The sequence below is a fragment of the Euprymna scolopes genome, chromosome 13 (assembly GCF_053919585.1).
Source record: "Euprymna scolopes isolate OS-2025 chromosome 13, ASM5391958v1, whole genome shotgun sequence".
NCBI lineage: Eukaryota > Metazoa > Mollusca > Cephalopoda > Sepiida > Sepiolidae > Euprymna > Euprymna scolopes.
The window spans coordinates 42,936,984-42,952,902 of record NC_136494.1 but is presented as its reverse complement, the minus strand read 5'-3'; the positions used below and the strand labels follow the sequence as shown (position 1 = coordinate 42,952,902).

Genomic DNA, 15,919 nt, shown 5'->3' with positions numbered 1-15,919 from the left:
GTCATCACTACTCCATCCTGGTCCCAGAAGACTGTGAGCATGACCTTGCCAGCAGAGGGCTGCACCCTTGCCTTCTTTGGAGGTGGTGAGTCCAAGTGCTTCCACTGCATTGACTGGGCTTTGGTCTCTGGATCATAGTGATGGACCTAGGTTTTATCCTGTGTAATCAGTCTTTTGAAAAACTTTGACTCATCTTCTTGGCACATCTCCCAATTCATCCTCGAGCACTCGCGTTCTTGCTTCTGAAATGGTGTGAGCAACCTGGGAATCCATCTGGCAGACACCTTATGCAAATGGTCATGAATGATAGTTTCCACAGACCCTGTACTAATCTTGACATCTTGGGCTATTTGGCAAATAGTAATGTGCCGATCTTCCAAAATGGCAGCCTCAACTTGATGGAGAGATGCCTCATCAATGGCAGAAGGTCTGGGAGCTGTTTCCACAGACTTCCGGCCATGTTTGAATTCACGCTGCCACCGTTTTACATGGTCATATGATGGGGCATTATCATCATAAGTTTCTTTCATTTCATCAAAAGTCCCCTGTGGTGTGCGTCCTTTCAAATATAAAAACCGGATCACTGCTCGATATTCAACAGGCTCCATTTCACACCTGACTCAGTTCAAACACCTGTAAAACAGAAACCACAATTAGTTAAGAACTGTAATTTGCAACATAACCAGTAGAGATATAAATCATTGCACATGCAAAATTTCAGCTAGATCAAACAACTCGAAGTGGGTCAGGGGCCTTACTTATTGCCCGCCCCTCGTAAACTAGATGCAGAACTCTAAAGCATAACTGAGATCCTTTTGGCCAATGGTAATCTTTTACATACAATTGAAAAATGAATAATAGATAAAATCCTTTGTGGACCCTCAAAAATGTTTGATATATGTGAAGCTCCAGTGGATTGGTGTTAAAAGCCAAGAGTTTTCACACAAAATTTCTACAGGAGTTTTCACATTGCTATTTTGCAACTAAGTTTCAAACAGTGTTTGGGATGAGAAACGCTTTCCTCTCTTTTCAGAAGAATGGTACCCTTACCACTGAAGGAACATAGCCATAATTATGAGTGTTTGATGAAATTGTTTCTTTTTCTCCTTCCCCCCATACTATATTTTTTATCTTTTTATTATGTCTACCCTTGCTCTTTTGACCAGGTTTTTAAACGATGTTACCCCTCATTACCGATGTTTATTTTGAAAAGTGTCAGCCGAAAGATGTCTCAATAGAGATTTTTTTAATTATTAATTTCTTATTCCACCTCTTATTTACCCCGCCTTTGTCTAATTTGTGTTTTTCTTTTTAAACATTGAATTAGAGTTCAGAAGAAAAAAGATTTTGAAGTGTATTTTGGTTTCTGCTCATTATCACACTTTTTCTTCTTTAATAATATATGTTGAAACTTTTCAACAACAAAAAAAATACTTCAACAATTAATAATAATGGCACTACGCCCAGTATTATTCAAATGTTTAATAAAATAAAATAATATATGCATAAAAACTATTTATTTAAAATGAAATCAAACATTAACTTTATTCTCATAAACAAACTACTTTATTTTGTGAAGATTATTAACGAATTCTGTACACTGAAAATTTGTGTTCCTCAATTTTAAAGTTGTGATGCATTTGGCAAAAAAATCAGAAATGTATATGCAATTTATTATTGATTATTAATTCTGAATTTATTTGAACTGATTATGCATTTTTCATATTTTCTTTAATTTTTCAGCTACAACTCCTGCACCAACAAGTAAGTACATAATTACAGTATGATTTGCAAAAAAATCATTGCGTTATACATTCCTTAATACTACGTATTAATGTCCACTTTTAAAACAGATCTAAAGATGTGCTCTTTATACTTTTTCCCAGAGGGTAAGTATATTCTTCAAGATTGCAATTTTAATTTGGAATATATTTTATTTTATTCCCTTTCTTCGCTAAAAGTTGTTTCCAGCTTGATTTTATTTGATGTTATCGCTTCACTAAAACTCTCAATGAAATTAAAATGAAAAAAAAAATATATATATTTCCATGGCAAACAACTAATTACCTATTCTTTATATGTGGGTTTAGTTTACAGCATAATTTATGGGACCTGGGGAACTATCTTCACACCTCAGTACAATAATATATCATAAAGCAATATAAAAAAGATGATTGAAATAATTAATATTTCAGATTTTTTCAGGGAATTTTTAAAGATAAAAGTTTTTTGCTAAAGCAATTCATTTCCAGTGGCATTGTTAGCTATCAGAAAGAGATCGAGAGCAAGTTATGGGGTGACCAACCTCATAGTTAAGTAAAGATCACCCTAACAACTTTTTGTGGAACACAGCAAACAAATACAAAAATGGCAAGTAAAGATGACAGGCACAGGAATTAAATTCATAAATAACTAGTAAGTGGTTTATTAGAGTAAATAAAGTAAACGAAGAAGGGTTATTTCAACTATCATCATCACAGGAAGGAGTAACAAAAGTGTCTGGTCACATTATTTCTCCAGTTTTGGTGATCGTAAAGTGGATATTATTCTAATTAGAGAAACAGTTTGATAGGTCTAGTTGTTCTCTCAAATCGATACTGGTTGGCAGTGAACAGATTTGGATAACTGTAAAGATTTGAATAATTGAAAAGATTTGAATAACTGTAAAGATTTGGATGACTGAAAAGAAAGTTGTTTTGGGAAGAACACATTTGTTTGTAGTTTGTCTTGAAAAGGACAGTGTTGTTTGACCTGAATCAGATAAAAAAAATGTCAGTGTTTGATCAAGAAAGAGAGATGTTGTTTCATGGTACAAGTTCATCAGAATATAAGAAGGAGCTATAGGCAGCCGGGATATTAGCAGAAACATATGCACTGCCAAAGTAGCTAGAAACATCAACAAGAGTTTCTTACCAAGAAGGTGAGAAGACCAAAAATCAGAACATCTAATCACTGCCAGACATCTGAGCTGTTAAAGTTTGCCCAAACTACAACATGGATCTTGTTGCTTGACATAAATTAATTATGATTAAAAATGTAATATGGTTCAAGGGCTCGAGCATCAAATACAACCATATATCTTAAAAAATGATCACAGAATTCCTCAGGAATAAAAAGAAGCTGACACACTGATTATTTGCCTGCCCATTTGCTCTGCCACCTTCTCTGCTGGACGCTACCTCTGCAACTACATTGAGACCACTGAAATCCAAATATATAAAACTATTAACTAGTTTACATACAAAATGTGCAAATGCAAGGCATACTCATTTGACTGTAAATTAAATTTTCTTCAAGTAAGAAATTTCCTTTGAATAAATAATACAAAACAAAAATAAACACGTCTATTCCAAAATGTTCTGCCATCTTCATTTGAGGGCCCACATCAAAAGGGCTGTCCGTACAACTTATTCACACATTTTTTATGAATGAAATAGTCGTTTGGAACTGTGAGCAATTTAAAACAAATAAGATTTCTTGACTTTGCATTTGTGGATAGACTGATCAATATATTTGCAACTAAAACAGCCTTATTTTTAACACAAACCATATGTACTTTAAAAAAATACCACCAAAATATATACATCAGTCCTAAAAACAACTTTCTATCTACTATTAAATGAATAAGTTTTTTGTGACCTGTAGAATCTTTTTCTCTGTCGATTGATTGACATGTAAATGTACACAATGACATGATACACAAAGCTTTATGGAACCAAATAAAATTATTTTAAAAAGCCATTATTTTTTATTAAAAAATAAACATAAAATGATGCTACAGAAGTGGATGAGTAAAAAATAGTTAATCCCAAAGAAAATTAGAAAGATTGAGTTACTAATTGGTTGAATACATTGTCAACTCTGTCATCAACAGTCTGATGTATATTTAGTGGCTGTATTCTCTCCGCACTGAAGATGTTTAGAACATGGTATAAACGATCTCTCCTTTTGCATTTATTTGAAGTTTGCCAACATAAATAATTTTCAACCAAACTATTGGTAAACAAATAAAAAAGTGACAACACTTTTACAATTATGTGTTAATAATTCCCCTGAAAATGTCAATGAGACAAAAAAAAATAAGAGAATGAAGAATTTAAATTTTTTCATTAGACAATATCATACATAAATAGAAATACATTACAAAACATTAAACAGTTTGTGGTAATAATTTCTGAGAATCTTTTCATCTGCTGAATCTTTTAAACATCTATAATTTTATCTTTCAAGAAATGTAAAACATTAAGAACTGAAAATTGAAACAGAGAAATCTACTTTGTTGGATTCTCTTGGCATAATAAAATATTTATTTGCCTGAATTTTCTTAAGCAGCCAACGGATTGAAAAAAAATCTCATAAATAAAAGAAATCCAATTCTAATAGTATTTTTACAAATGTTTGTGAACCAGCATTTAAGCAATGTCTACACTTGAAATGAATGTAACTCTACTGTTTTTATTATATTTCTTTTGAAGTGGGCTGCAATGACTGTTTGGGAAGTGGGGTAGTTTAAAGACTACTCACACCCAGTGAAGAAAGAGTAGACATTTTCCATTCTTATCTCTCATAACTTATTTGAAAATATAATTAGGAATTTGTTGATTATTTTTAAAGAACTATGTGATGTTAGATATTGAGCACTGAAAAAAGAGCCATTCCTTTTCAAAAGGAGTTGTAGCTGTACTAAGGATTTTGATGATATACAAAGCTTTATGGAACCAAATAAAATGGAGAAGAGGATTCTTTTTATGTGGATTGAGCAGGAATGAAAGTTAAAATTATTGGAATACATGGATGATTAATTAACATTAAATAATTAAAATATTGATTTATTAATTCCATAAAGCATCATCATTGATGGAATCATAATTTTCAAGAACCGTCAACTTTGTTTTCGGGTGTGACTATGAGGAGACTGTGTCCTAATAGTCACCTAATCTGAGCTCTGCATTTCAAAATATCCCTAATTTCCTGACATGTGATAACATGATCTTGTTTGACTAATCAGAGCTTTTGTTATATAACATCCTTCTTCAGTATCTAACATTAGGAGTTACTCTTCTGTCAATTTGAGATTATCAGGTTATGGATCAATAAGAGAAGCAATGTGACAGTCAGACATAATTTGAATGAATAACCCTTTCTGATTGCATTCATCCAACACACGCACACATGCATATGAATTAGCAACATTCTCGCTTCAACATAACTTATTCCTGAAAAGGTTACAATTATATACATTTTTTTTTTATAAAATCTTTTAAATTTGAAAATAATCGATACCATGAGGTTATCATTTAAATTATATAAACATCAAATTGGTTTAAACTATATTTATTTTTATTCATAAACATTTATGGGGTACTGTGTGCAGAACAGAAGACTGTGTTGGTTTGATCACATTGAAAGAATGGATGTGAGCTTGGGTTTGTAGATATAGAACAGCTGAAGTAATAATGTCAGTTGGTAGGGAAAGGCCAAGTAAAACATGGAAGAACTTGAATGAACTTGAGAGAAGCAAGAATAAAGATCTGACCATAGACTGATGTCAAACCGAATATTCTTATTATTATGATGATAATGATGAAGATGATCTACAGTTATCATCACCGCCTCCACCTGCCACTATCACTAAAAATAAAGATTTGTTATCTCCAATTTGGTGAATATATATTATTTATCTATTTTATTTAGATAATAAGAGATATCTCTATAAGTATAATATTTTGTATTATAATAAATCATGTGTACATAATTAAAATATTTGTATGTAATTAAAATATTTGTATGTAATTAAAATTGTAATTTTCTATTAAGTCAATTCAACAAATGTTATATTTTACAAAATGTTAGTATTAAAAAAATACAAACTAAAAGTTAAAGCCTGTGATTTTTAGTACAAAACAAAGAAGAAATTATTTTGTTTTTTCAAGAATTTTAACACATCTTCATATTTATGATTTTAGCAATTCCAACAACAACACCAAAACCATCAACTGAAACAGGTCAGCCATTTTTTAATATATTAGAATTTTTATGATAAATTGTTAAATTCACCAACTCTTTAATTAATAAAGATAATCCTTGAATTTCATTTAAATGTAATTTTATTTTGCAGCTTCTTGGTGTGTCAAACAAGATGGCATGGCTGATTCTTCCTTGGTGAGAAACTGGGATATTGATGTGTCCAGTAATGAAGAACACAAAGCTGCTATCCGACCAGGTGGACAAGGATGGACACCTGAATCTGGAGATAAGAAAAAGACAGTCAGCATCTTTGTAGGTGATGCTCTCATTTATGGAGCCACCATCAGATTGCTGAAATCTAAATATGTTGGCAGTTATGATGTCTACCTTAGTGGAGGTGGATCAGGAAATGTTCACGGACTTAAGGTAGATTAGAGTTTTAATGCATTTTTGTAAATTTTTATATCTAAATTGAATAAATTTGGAATATATTTTGTAAATGTAGGTGCATTAATATAAACGTGTTTTCTATCCATAGAATAATGGACCAAGCGACATTACAATCATTCCATTTGGTACAACAGCAGATACAGTCAAAATCCATTTCACTCCTGTGAAACCAAATTGTAAGATGCTGGTCACTATTTCCATTATTGGATGTTTCCAATCAGCATGTAAGTATGTAAATATTTTTTTACTTATAAGATTCAGTTTTGTAATATTTTCATTCAAATCTAAAATTTCATAAAATTTCAACTTCTATTATAATAAACATAAAAACAAATTTCTAGCAAAGTTTTATAAAATAAACGCTTATGTACATTTCTTAATTACTTAAATGTAAATAATTCTCTTTTATTTTTACAAAATTCCTATTTTACATATTTTAGAATAAACGCTTCTACAAAAAGAAATTAAAGTACAGTGGAATTTTACTTCCAATCAAGCTTGCTTTTATAGAATATAGAAACTTACCCATGCTAGAAAAATGTCTTAATGCTGGAAATCTAATTGAGTTTTTAGAACAATTAAAACCAACAATATAGCCTTCCTAAATAAAAAAAAAAAAGTCTTTTTTAATTTCATTCCAGTATGAAATGATCAGGTCAAATTAATTTAATAAATTATTTAAAACATTTATTTTTATTTTTTTGATCTGATAATTATTAAAGTTGAATAAACTATGCATTATTTATTTAAATACTTTTCTAATTAAAACATTTGTATTGTAGTTAATTTTCAACAAATAAAAAACAAATGTATCATTCTCAGTTAGCAGTTTGTATTTTATATTGCTAGTAAACTGTTTTATTATATTAGTTGACAATAATTGTCTTCCCATTATAACAGGCATAATGCAGATGAAAATAAATAAATTTTGAAACTGTTAAAATATGATTAGATATTTAATCAAAAGCATTTTTGTTATATAGAACTAGAAATATTTATCATTAAATATTCTTACATGAAAATTATTATGTTAATTCTGAACTTCTTTTGCACATTTAATGTCACTTTCCCTTGTTCAGAAGTCAGATGATTTCTGATATTATGCAAACTCACTTTGAAGTTTTCATGGTTCAGTGGGGCAACTTTCTCCAAATTACATTGTACGGTTTTGTTTAATCAAATTTTCCTTGGGCAGCCAACCTTCCTACAATTTAAAACATGGCTCTGCAATGGTCTCTGCAACGGTTTATTCAGAATGATGAACCATACCAGCATAATCGAGTTATCTCCCTTAGAATAACCTCCATGCTAGACAAGTGTAGTGCTTTTCATCAAATCCTCTTATTTTTTGTGTTGGGTTTGGTCAGCTTTCACATCACAGATCCATTTAATGATGGCTCAGTTATTGAGCTGCAAATGAGTGAGAGTGAACTGGTCACCACTATTTACATGACATTCCTAACAAAGCTGCTATACAGCTTACACAGGATGTAGAGAGGGACAGCATGTGATGTTATCCAAGGCAACACCTGATAAAATGTCACCCAAGCTTCTTTCACCCTTGTAACTATACTGAGTTCACATCCGTCACCTGTACTCAGCATATCTCCTAGATAGTAGAAATGGTGTGCTATCTCCAAGGTATTGTCATCTAGTACCTTGTCTTTGTGGGTACAACCACCGACAAGAAGCACCTGTCTCATGCATCTCCAACATTTTAATTGAAGTCCAGGACTAACTTACCTTTCAGGTCACTGCACGTTTTATGAACCCAAGTTACATTATATCGCATTGCTTCTAACACTCTTTTAGTACCCAGCACAGAATTTTAGCAATTGTAGACTAAAGCTATCACTTTGGTCTTAGGCAAGTTCACCCTCAAACCCTTGGTTTCTAAGCCTTTTTCCATATTTCCATTTTATCCTTTAATTGTTCCAAGGACTCGACAATGAAAATTAAAGTCATTAGCGTAGAGTAATTCCCATGGACAGCTCAACCGATGCTCTTGAAAGTGCCCCCAAGTAAAAGTAGAAGTTTAATTTCAAGTTTGAGATTGACATTGAAGTTATGTCTGTACATGCCATCCACACGCACTCTAGTACTACAAGATGGACAGACACACCTTTTGCATTGCTCAACATAGCACCTCTCTGGGAACTCTGTCAAAGAAGAATGTTATGTACAATTTCCTATCTGCACATACATATCACTCCTGTAGTTGAACATATACATATCTCTTCTGTAGTTGAACACACACACACACACACACACACACACACACACACACACACACACACACACACACATATTTGCACTGATTATGTATTTTTTAATATATTTTTTTCTTTTTATAGCTACAACACCAGCACCAACAAGTAAGTGCAAGATTTAAAGAAAATGTTCCTTAATGAGTACTATGTACAATTATCTATTTCATGCATCAGGGCTGAATATGTTTTTTCAATATTTTCCTCAGGAGGCAATTATAGTATGAAGAAAGTGAAAAGGACAATTTTAATTTAAATATATCTTATTCATTTAATTAACTGAGACTCATTTCTATAATTACAAGTAGCTGCTGGCTGAACCATTTCCATAAAGATCTAAGTTTTTTTTATATATCTTCTTACCTTACATGATTTTCTAGCTTCAGTAAGATTCTCAAAGAAGCTAAAATCTAATTTCCGATCTTTCTGACATCAGTTGGTTAAGTCAACTAACAAGTCTACTATTTATATGGGACTAATTTTCCCTGTCATTACTATGATATAACCTATACCATTTGAGGAACTATACTAAAAGCACATACAATTCCCATGAAACATGCCATAATTTAACTAGAGAAAATGTAACAAATATTTTAGATTTGTTTATAATTTTATAAAAATAAAACTTTTCTTCAAAATCACCCCTTCTCAGGTACATGGTATCATAAAAAACCTAGACACCTCAAAAGCATGTGGATCTGATCTCATCCCGGCTGTGCTATTAAAAAAATGCTCTGCTGGGGTTGCTCCAGTTCTCTCCAAATATTACAACAAATGCATTAACGAATTTTGCTTTCCTGACTGCTGAAAAACTGCTTCTGTGGTACCAGTTTTCAAGAATTCTGCCAAAAGAACTGACCCATTAAATTATCGGCCCATTAGCCTTCTCTGGCTTTTCACCAAAATATTTGAGTCCATAATTAATCAAACTCTAGTCCATCACTTTACAGCTGCTTAACTTCTGACTGACAATCAATATAGATTTAGGCAAGCCCGTTCCACAGCAGATATCCTAACTGTAATCTCTGAACGTATATACCATTCACTGGACAAAGCGGATAGGGTAGAGCAGTAGCCCTCAATATATCTAAGGCTTTTGACAGGGTATGGCACGATGGTCTTCTAAGGAAAATTAGATCATATGGTATCACTGGAAGAATACATAATGTGATTAAATCCTTCTTAAGTAAGAGAAAAATCCAAGTTGTCCTCGACGGTCATACATCTAAACAATATGATATAAATGCGGAAGTACCTCAGGGGTCTATCCTTGGACCTTTATTATTCCTAATATTCATAAATGACCTCCCTGATAAAATTATTTCTGAGATGGGTATATTTGCTGATGACACCACTCTCTATAACAGGCATGAGGGGAAAACAAATGAACACATATCTAAGGAAATGGCAGAAACACTAGGTGAAGACCTCCAATCTGTAGTGGAATGGGGACAAAAATGGATGGTCACATTCAATGCTGCCAAGACTAAGCTTGTTTCCTTCAATAATTACAAGAAATCTTCTCTACCACCAATAGCAATGGCTAAAAATACATTACCTGAAAGTACTTCCTTTAAACTCCTTGGCCTAAAGTTCACAGGAAACGAACTGGAATAGATACATTGAGAGCATTGCCAAGGCTGCTGCAAAGAAGGTGGGCTCTCTCTACCGTGTTAGAAAGCTACTTACTCCTGAAAGTATCCTGTACCTCTATAAGACCATCATTCGCCCATGTATGGTGTACTGTTGTCACATTTGGGCTGGTGCATCTACTACTTGTCTCTCACTCATGGACAGGGTTTAAAAGAGAGTCATTGAAATGTCATCTTGGCTTCAACCTCTGTCCCATCGATGAAATGTTGCATCTCTCTGCCTGTTCTACAAATATTTTAATGATGAATGCTTTGACGAACAACAAGCATTTGTATCTCCTCGATGTACATACCCCTGACAAACCTGACAAGCAGCTAAATCTCACCCCTACACAGTAGAGATCCCTAGGCAATAGTTTCCTCCTCAAAACTACTCCAATAGTTTCCTCCTCAAAACTGCTAGACTTTGGAACTCCCTTCCGGGATTCTGCTTTCCCAACTGTAATGACATGCAGCAGTTCAAGTGTAATGTGAACAGACATCGTGCTACTCATCTCTCTTCATAATATCCTTGCAACTTATGTCCCCTAGTAGTAGCTTCCTACTTCAAAGTGGCACTGTGCCTTGTTTGGGGGTGAAAATTAAATTAAATAAAAGGAAATTCATATCTAATGGCATTTTTAGCAATCAAAATTTGGAAGACAAAACTTAAGAAGAAACATATTTTCAATTAAGAATGATAAATTGTTTGATAAAAGAACATTTACTTTTATAAAAATAAATAATCAGAGAATTATCAACTATGAAATGCTGATCAATTTTAACTTGACATCGATATATTCTATACTGTATAAATGGCAAGTCATGTCTAATAATTGTGATAGGAATTACTCTTCATTTAATCAAAGATTATTAGAATATCTATCAATATGCATTATCTTTATAATAAAAATTGTCAGTTGAGATATTGTCCGCCTATGCAACTCACGGTTAGACATAACATTTTAAATTGTTTTATAATTTTAAACAATTTTGTTATATTTAATCTTGTGACTAAATGCTATCATCTCTAATATGATAAAGCTTGGCAAAAATGTGAGTTTAACAAAGGAAAAAAGCAATCATTAACTGTTTGAAAAAAGTCCTTTCTTATAAAATCGTTACAAAAATATATCAAATGAAGCAAATAATATTTTTACACATTCCATTTTGTTATATTTATTTTACCTTTCTATAGAAAAAATTTCATTTAATTAATTTAATGTCTAAATTATATTTTAATTAAAGTAATTTAAATTTCACAAACATTCTACTAAAACCAAAAAAAATACAAAGTTATCATTTTACTTAAACAACAAAAAAGTTATCTGGGAATTATGCATTTATTTCAATTTCACTTTTATTTCTTCTTCATAAAAACAAAATGAAAATAAAATGTTTCCTGGACAAAATTGGTTAATAGCTGGTTACATATAAAAGCGATCAAAGCAATCTAGTGACTCAAGAAATTTTGATGGATTGAATAGCATCTTTTGTTACATACCTTTCATTACCTTTGAATTGTTCATTTATCTTATTTTCTCCTTTTTTTTCAAAGTCCAATGAGAATTCATTTTAATTACAGTATTACAGTATGTCAATGTCAAAACTGGTATTATAAAACACTCGAAAAAAAGATGATCTTATTTTCTTTCATGTCTGCCATTAGTTCTATTCATTAAAATGATACATATAAAAAACATAAAATATATATATATTTTAGGAACAGAAATACTAATATTTTTTTCTTTACTTCTTAGTCCTATACTTTTTATTTTCTTTTTTTTTATAAAGAATGCCTGTTTTAAAAAAGACAGAAACAATTGTTTGAATTAAAATGTTTTTCAAACAAGTTTGAAACATTTACTCCGTTATATATATATGTGTGTGTATGTGTATTTGTGTGTGTGTTATCATTTGATTTGTGGTGGTTTTGCATTTTACAGTATTGACAAATAAACATTAAATATCGTTTTATGAGGACACATTTACCTAACTGCTAAAATGAAAGTTATTCCCTTTCACCAGTGTAATGCCCCAATATGTAAAGATTCTATATTTATAACATTTGCCATTTTAACAGCTCATCAGCATTACTGATACTAGAAAGATTCAAAACCGAGACTGCAGACCTCAGATACTGTGGACCTGGTTTTGAATCTCCCCAATATCAGCCATGCTAAACGGACATAAAAAAAAAACAAAGCATGTGTCCATGGATTATATCTTGCATACCTACACATGCAAAATATAATCCATATAAGAACAGTATGTGTGTTTGTACATCATACAAACACACATACTGTTCTTCTATTCTATAAACACTATATTTTATAGCATTGTAGTATTCAAAATGATAGTAACTTAAAAATTAAACAGTATGATATTTTTGTTTTGTATAAAATAAAAGCAAAAAATAATTATTTTGCCTTTTAAGATTTCTATTACTTTTTATTTGTGATTTTAGCAATACCAACAACAACACCAAAACCGTCAACAGAAACAGGTCAGTTATTTTTTAAATGGTTTTTAGTATAAAAATATCCTTATCAAATTTGTCAACCTTTAATAATAAATAATAATATTCCTTTAATTTGATCTGAATGTAATTTTCTTGCTTCAGCTTCTTTGTGTATAAAACAAGATGGCATGGCTGATTCTTCCTTGGTGAGAAACTGGGATATTGATGTGTCCAGTAATGAAGAACGTAAAGCTGCTATCCGACCAGGTGGAAAAGGATGGACACCTGAATCTGGAGATAAGGAAAAGACAGTCAGCATCTTTGTTGGTGATGCGCTAGTTTATGGAGCCCGCTTGAATCTGCCAAAATCTCGATGTATAGCAGGGTGTGATGTGTATCTCAGTGGAGGTGGACGAGGAAATGTTCATAGACTTAAGGTATGTGGGGTGGGAATCAGAGTTTTAATGAATTTTTCTTAACTGTAATTTGATATTTGAATTATATATATTTTTAAATGTATTAACATCAATATAAGCATTATTTTCTATCCATAGAATAATGGATCAAGTGACATGACAATCATTCCATTTGGTACAACAGCAGATACAGTGAAGATCCACTTTATTCCTAAGAAAAATTGTAAGATACTGGTCACTGTTTCCATTATTGGATGTTTTCAAGCAGTATGTAAGTATTTAAATTCTCTCTGTTCAAAAGATTCAGCTTCATAACATTAATTAAAGTATATAAAGTTTTATGCTTTAAAATCTCAAGTTGAATTAGTGTAGACATTAAAAAGTTTCTAGTTATGTTTAAAAAGAAATTCTATGATGGTACTGGGTATGATTAAAATGTTTTATAAGTGATTGTTAATATAAAATAATTTATTTTAAATTCAACTGAAAGAAAAATTAATGAAATTTAACTTCTCATAAATGTTTCCGTATCTTTTTATTTTAGCAACAACACCACTGCCAACAAGTATGTATATTTTGTATAAACTTGTAAATTGTCAGTGACTATTAAAAAAATCTTGTTTGTTATTGCAAAGAAGATTTTTTTTAATTTAAAATCTTACAGTTTTATGAGTTTTATAATCTTTTCTGTTTCTCTATGGCAGCACAAAATTTTCATTGTTGTTTGCATGTACAACTTCTTAACAATAAATTGACAAATCATTCCATCTTTGTCATGAATAAGCTGCTTTTTAGATATGTCTACAAACTCCTAATGAAAAAGTATTCATCTTGCATATCAAATATTTATTTTTTAACAAAATATTTTTATTTTTTATATTAGATTAATTGTTATGTAAATTTATTTAAATATATATTGGATCAATTATTAGCAAACTTTTTCTTTTTCATGCCTTTTTTCACATCAGATGTCGGTTGCACATTCACCATGGTGATATGAAGTGAATTTCTCTGTCATTTACCAATATTTTGATGTGTCATTGTTTTAGTTCACTTTTAGCTGAGTTATTTCAAGTTTTTCTCAATCTGCGTTTTACTCACTAAACCTCAGTTGAGATTTGTGTGTACATTTGTTTATCTTTGTTCAATATGTGCATACCACCAATCTCACTCATTGTCATCCTCCTCCTTAAATTTAAAAATATTATTTCTGTATGAAATTTAAGTGGCCGTGTAAACTACTGCAGATATAACATGCATTCAACAGGCCATAACTCAAATTAAGAGGAAATTGCAGATGCTACATTTTTAATTTCAAATGGAACATTCATAGTATAAGCCATTGCATGTTTATTGATAATAAATAAACTGCAATTTCTATATTTCTACAGAAAATGATGAAAAAAACCCATTGTATACAACAAATATTCATTTTTTACATTATCTTAATTTTGTCAATATTTTCAATTAAATGATTTATATTATTCTTTTATATTATAATTTATATTAATCTTTTATATTATATTAATTATTATACAATGCATTTTTGAAACTGAAATTCTGCTAAATACCTTCATGTCCAGCTTCTTATTTATTAATTTACTATCATGAATTATGCATATATAAACTGTATTTTTATTTATATTTCAGCAACAACAATTAAACCTTCAACAGAAACAGGTAGACTTATTATTATCATTTATAAAAATCTATTAAATATTTTCACTTAAAATATTCAAACATATATAATTTTTATATTCTAAAAAGAAATAATTATAATTCTGATTATAATAAAACATTACATCTTACTTTTGTTTCAGCTTCTCTTTGTATAAAACAAGATGGCCTTGCTGATTCTTCTTTGATAAGAAACTGGGATATTGATGTGTCCAGTAATGAAGAAGAGAAAGGTGCTATCCGACCAGGTGGGAAAGGATGGACACCTGAAGCTGGAGATAAGAAAAAGACAGTCAGTTTCTTTGTTGGTGATGCTCTCATTTATGGGGCTAATGTGAGGTTGCTAAAATCTAAATGTGTTGGAAGTTATGATGTATTCCTTAGTGGAGGAGGACAACATGCTCAGAGACATAAGGTAATGGTGCTAACATTCAGTTATTCTTGATTATCTTTTAAGGAATGGACTTGGGTTCCATGAACCAAACACAACCTTTAAGAACTAATTTAGTTAAGTTTTTCATTTTTATTTCATTATTATACTTTATCGAAGAGTTTTATATCTTATTATTGCTACATTTTCCCACGTTTATTTTTGTCTTTCCACTTTTGATTTCTGTTTGGTGTCACAGGAATTTGGATTTTCCTTAATATGCTTTAATTTAATTGTATGTGTATAAGATATTGGAATTTTTATTCTTTTGCCTTGCAAATCTGTTTTGCATCAATATTTAGTCAGTGATTATGGTTATGTCTGAATGTGTTGGAAAATATGATTTTTTCATCAATGGAAAAGAACATGAAGGTTATGTCTGAATGTGTTGGAAAATATGATTTCTTTATCAATGGAAAAGAACATGTTGAAATACATAAAGATAATGGTTTTCAGTAACTGAAAAGTCTGTGGTAGTTTACCGTCTCAACTGAAATTCAAAATGCAACTTTTCAACACAAAGAAACTCTATCATCTACTAAGATCAATCTTTGGCCCATCTTCTACTTTTGTTGTTTGGTTAAGTCAAAAGATTAAAAAATCAATAATATTCAAAGTAT

The 15,919-nt window shown here is 30.9% G+C and overlaps 1 protein-coding gene across 1 annotated transcript in view; it reads left to right on the top strand.

Annotated features, from left to right (window-relative positions):
- LOC145292233 (uncharacterized) overlaps window positions 1-15,919 on the top strand; it is an 80,682-nt gene that overhangs the window by 15,681 nt on the left and 49,082 nt on the right. The window contains exons 12-22 of the mRNA XM_080138556.1: window positions 1,744-1,764; window positions 5,967-6,005; window positions 6,119-6,393; window positions 6,506-6,641; window positions 8,772-8,792; window positions 12,783-12,821; window positions 12,939-13,213; window positions 13,331-13,415; window positions 13,737-13,757; window positions 14,843-14,872; window positions 15,013-15,284. Coding sequence (XP_079994682.1) covers window positions 1,744-1,764; window positions 5,967-6,005; window positions 6,119-6,393; window positions 6,506-6,641; window positions 8,772-8,792; window positions 12,783-12,821; window positions 12,939-13,213; window positions 13,331-13,415; window positions 13,737-13,757; window positions 14,843-14,872; window positions 15,013-15,284 — 1,214 coding nt within the window. The remainder of the gene's footprint in view (window positions 1-1,743; window positions 1,765-5,966; window positions 6,006-6,118; window positions 6,394-6,505; window positions 6,642-8,771; window positions 8,793-12,782; window positions 12,822-12,938; window positions 13,214-13,330; window positions 13,416-13,736; window positions 13,758-14,842; window positions 14,873-15,012; window positions 15,285-15,919) is intronic.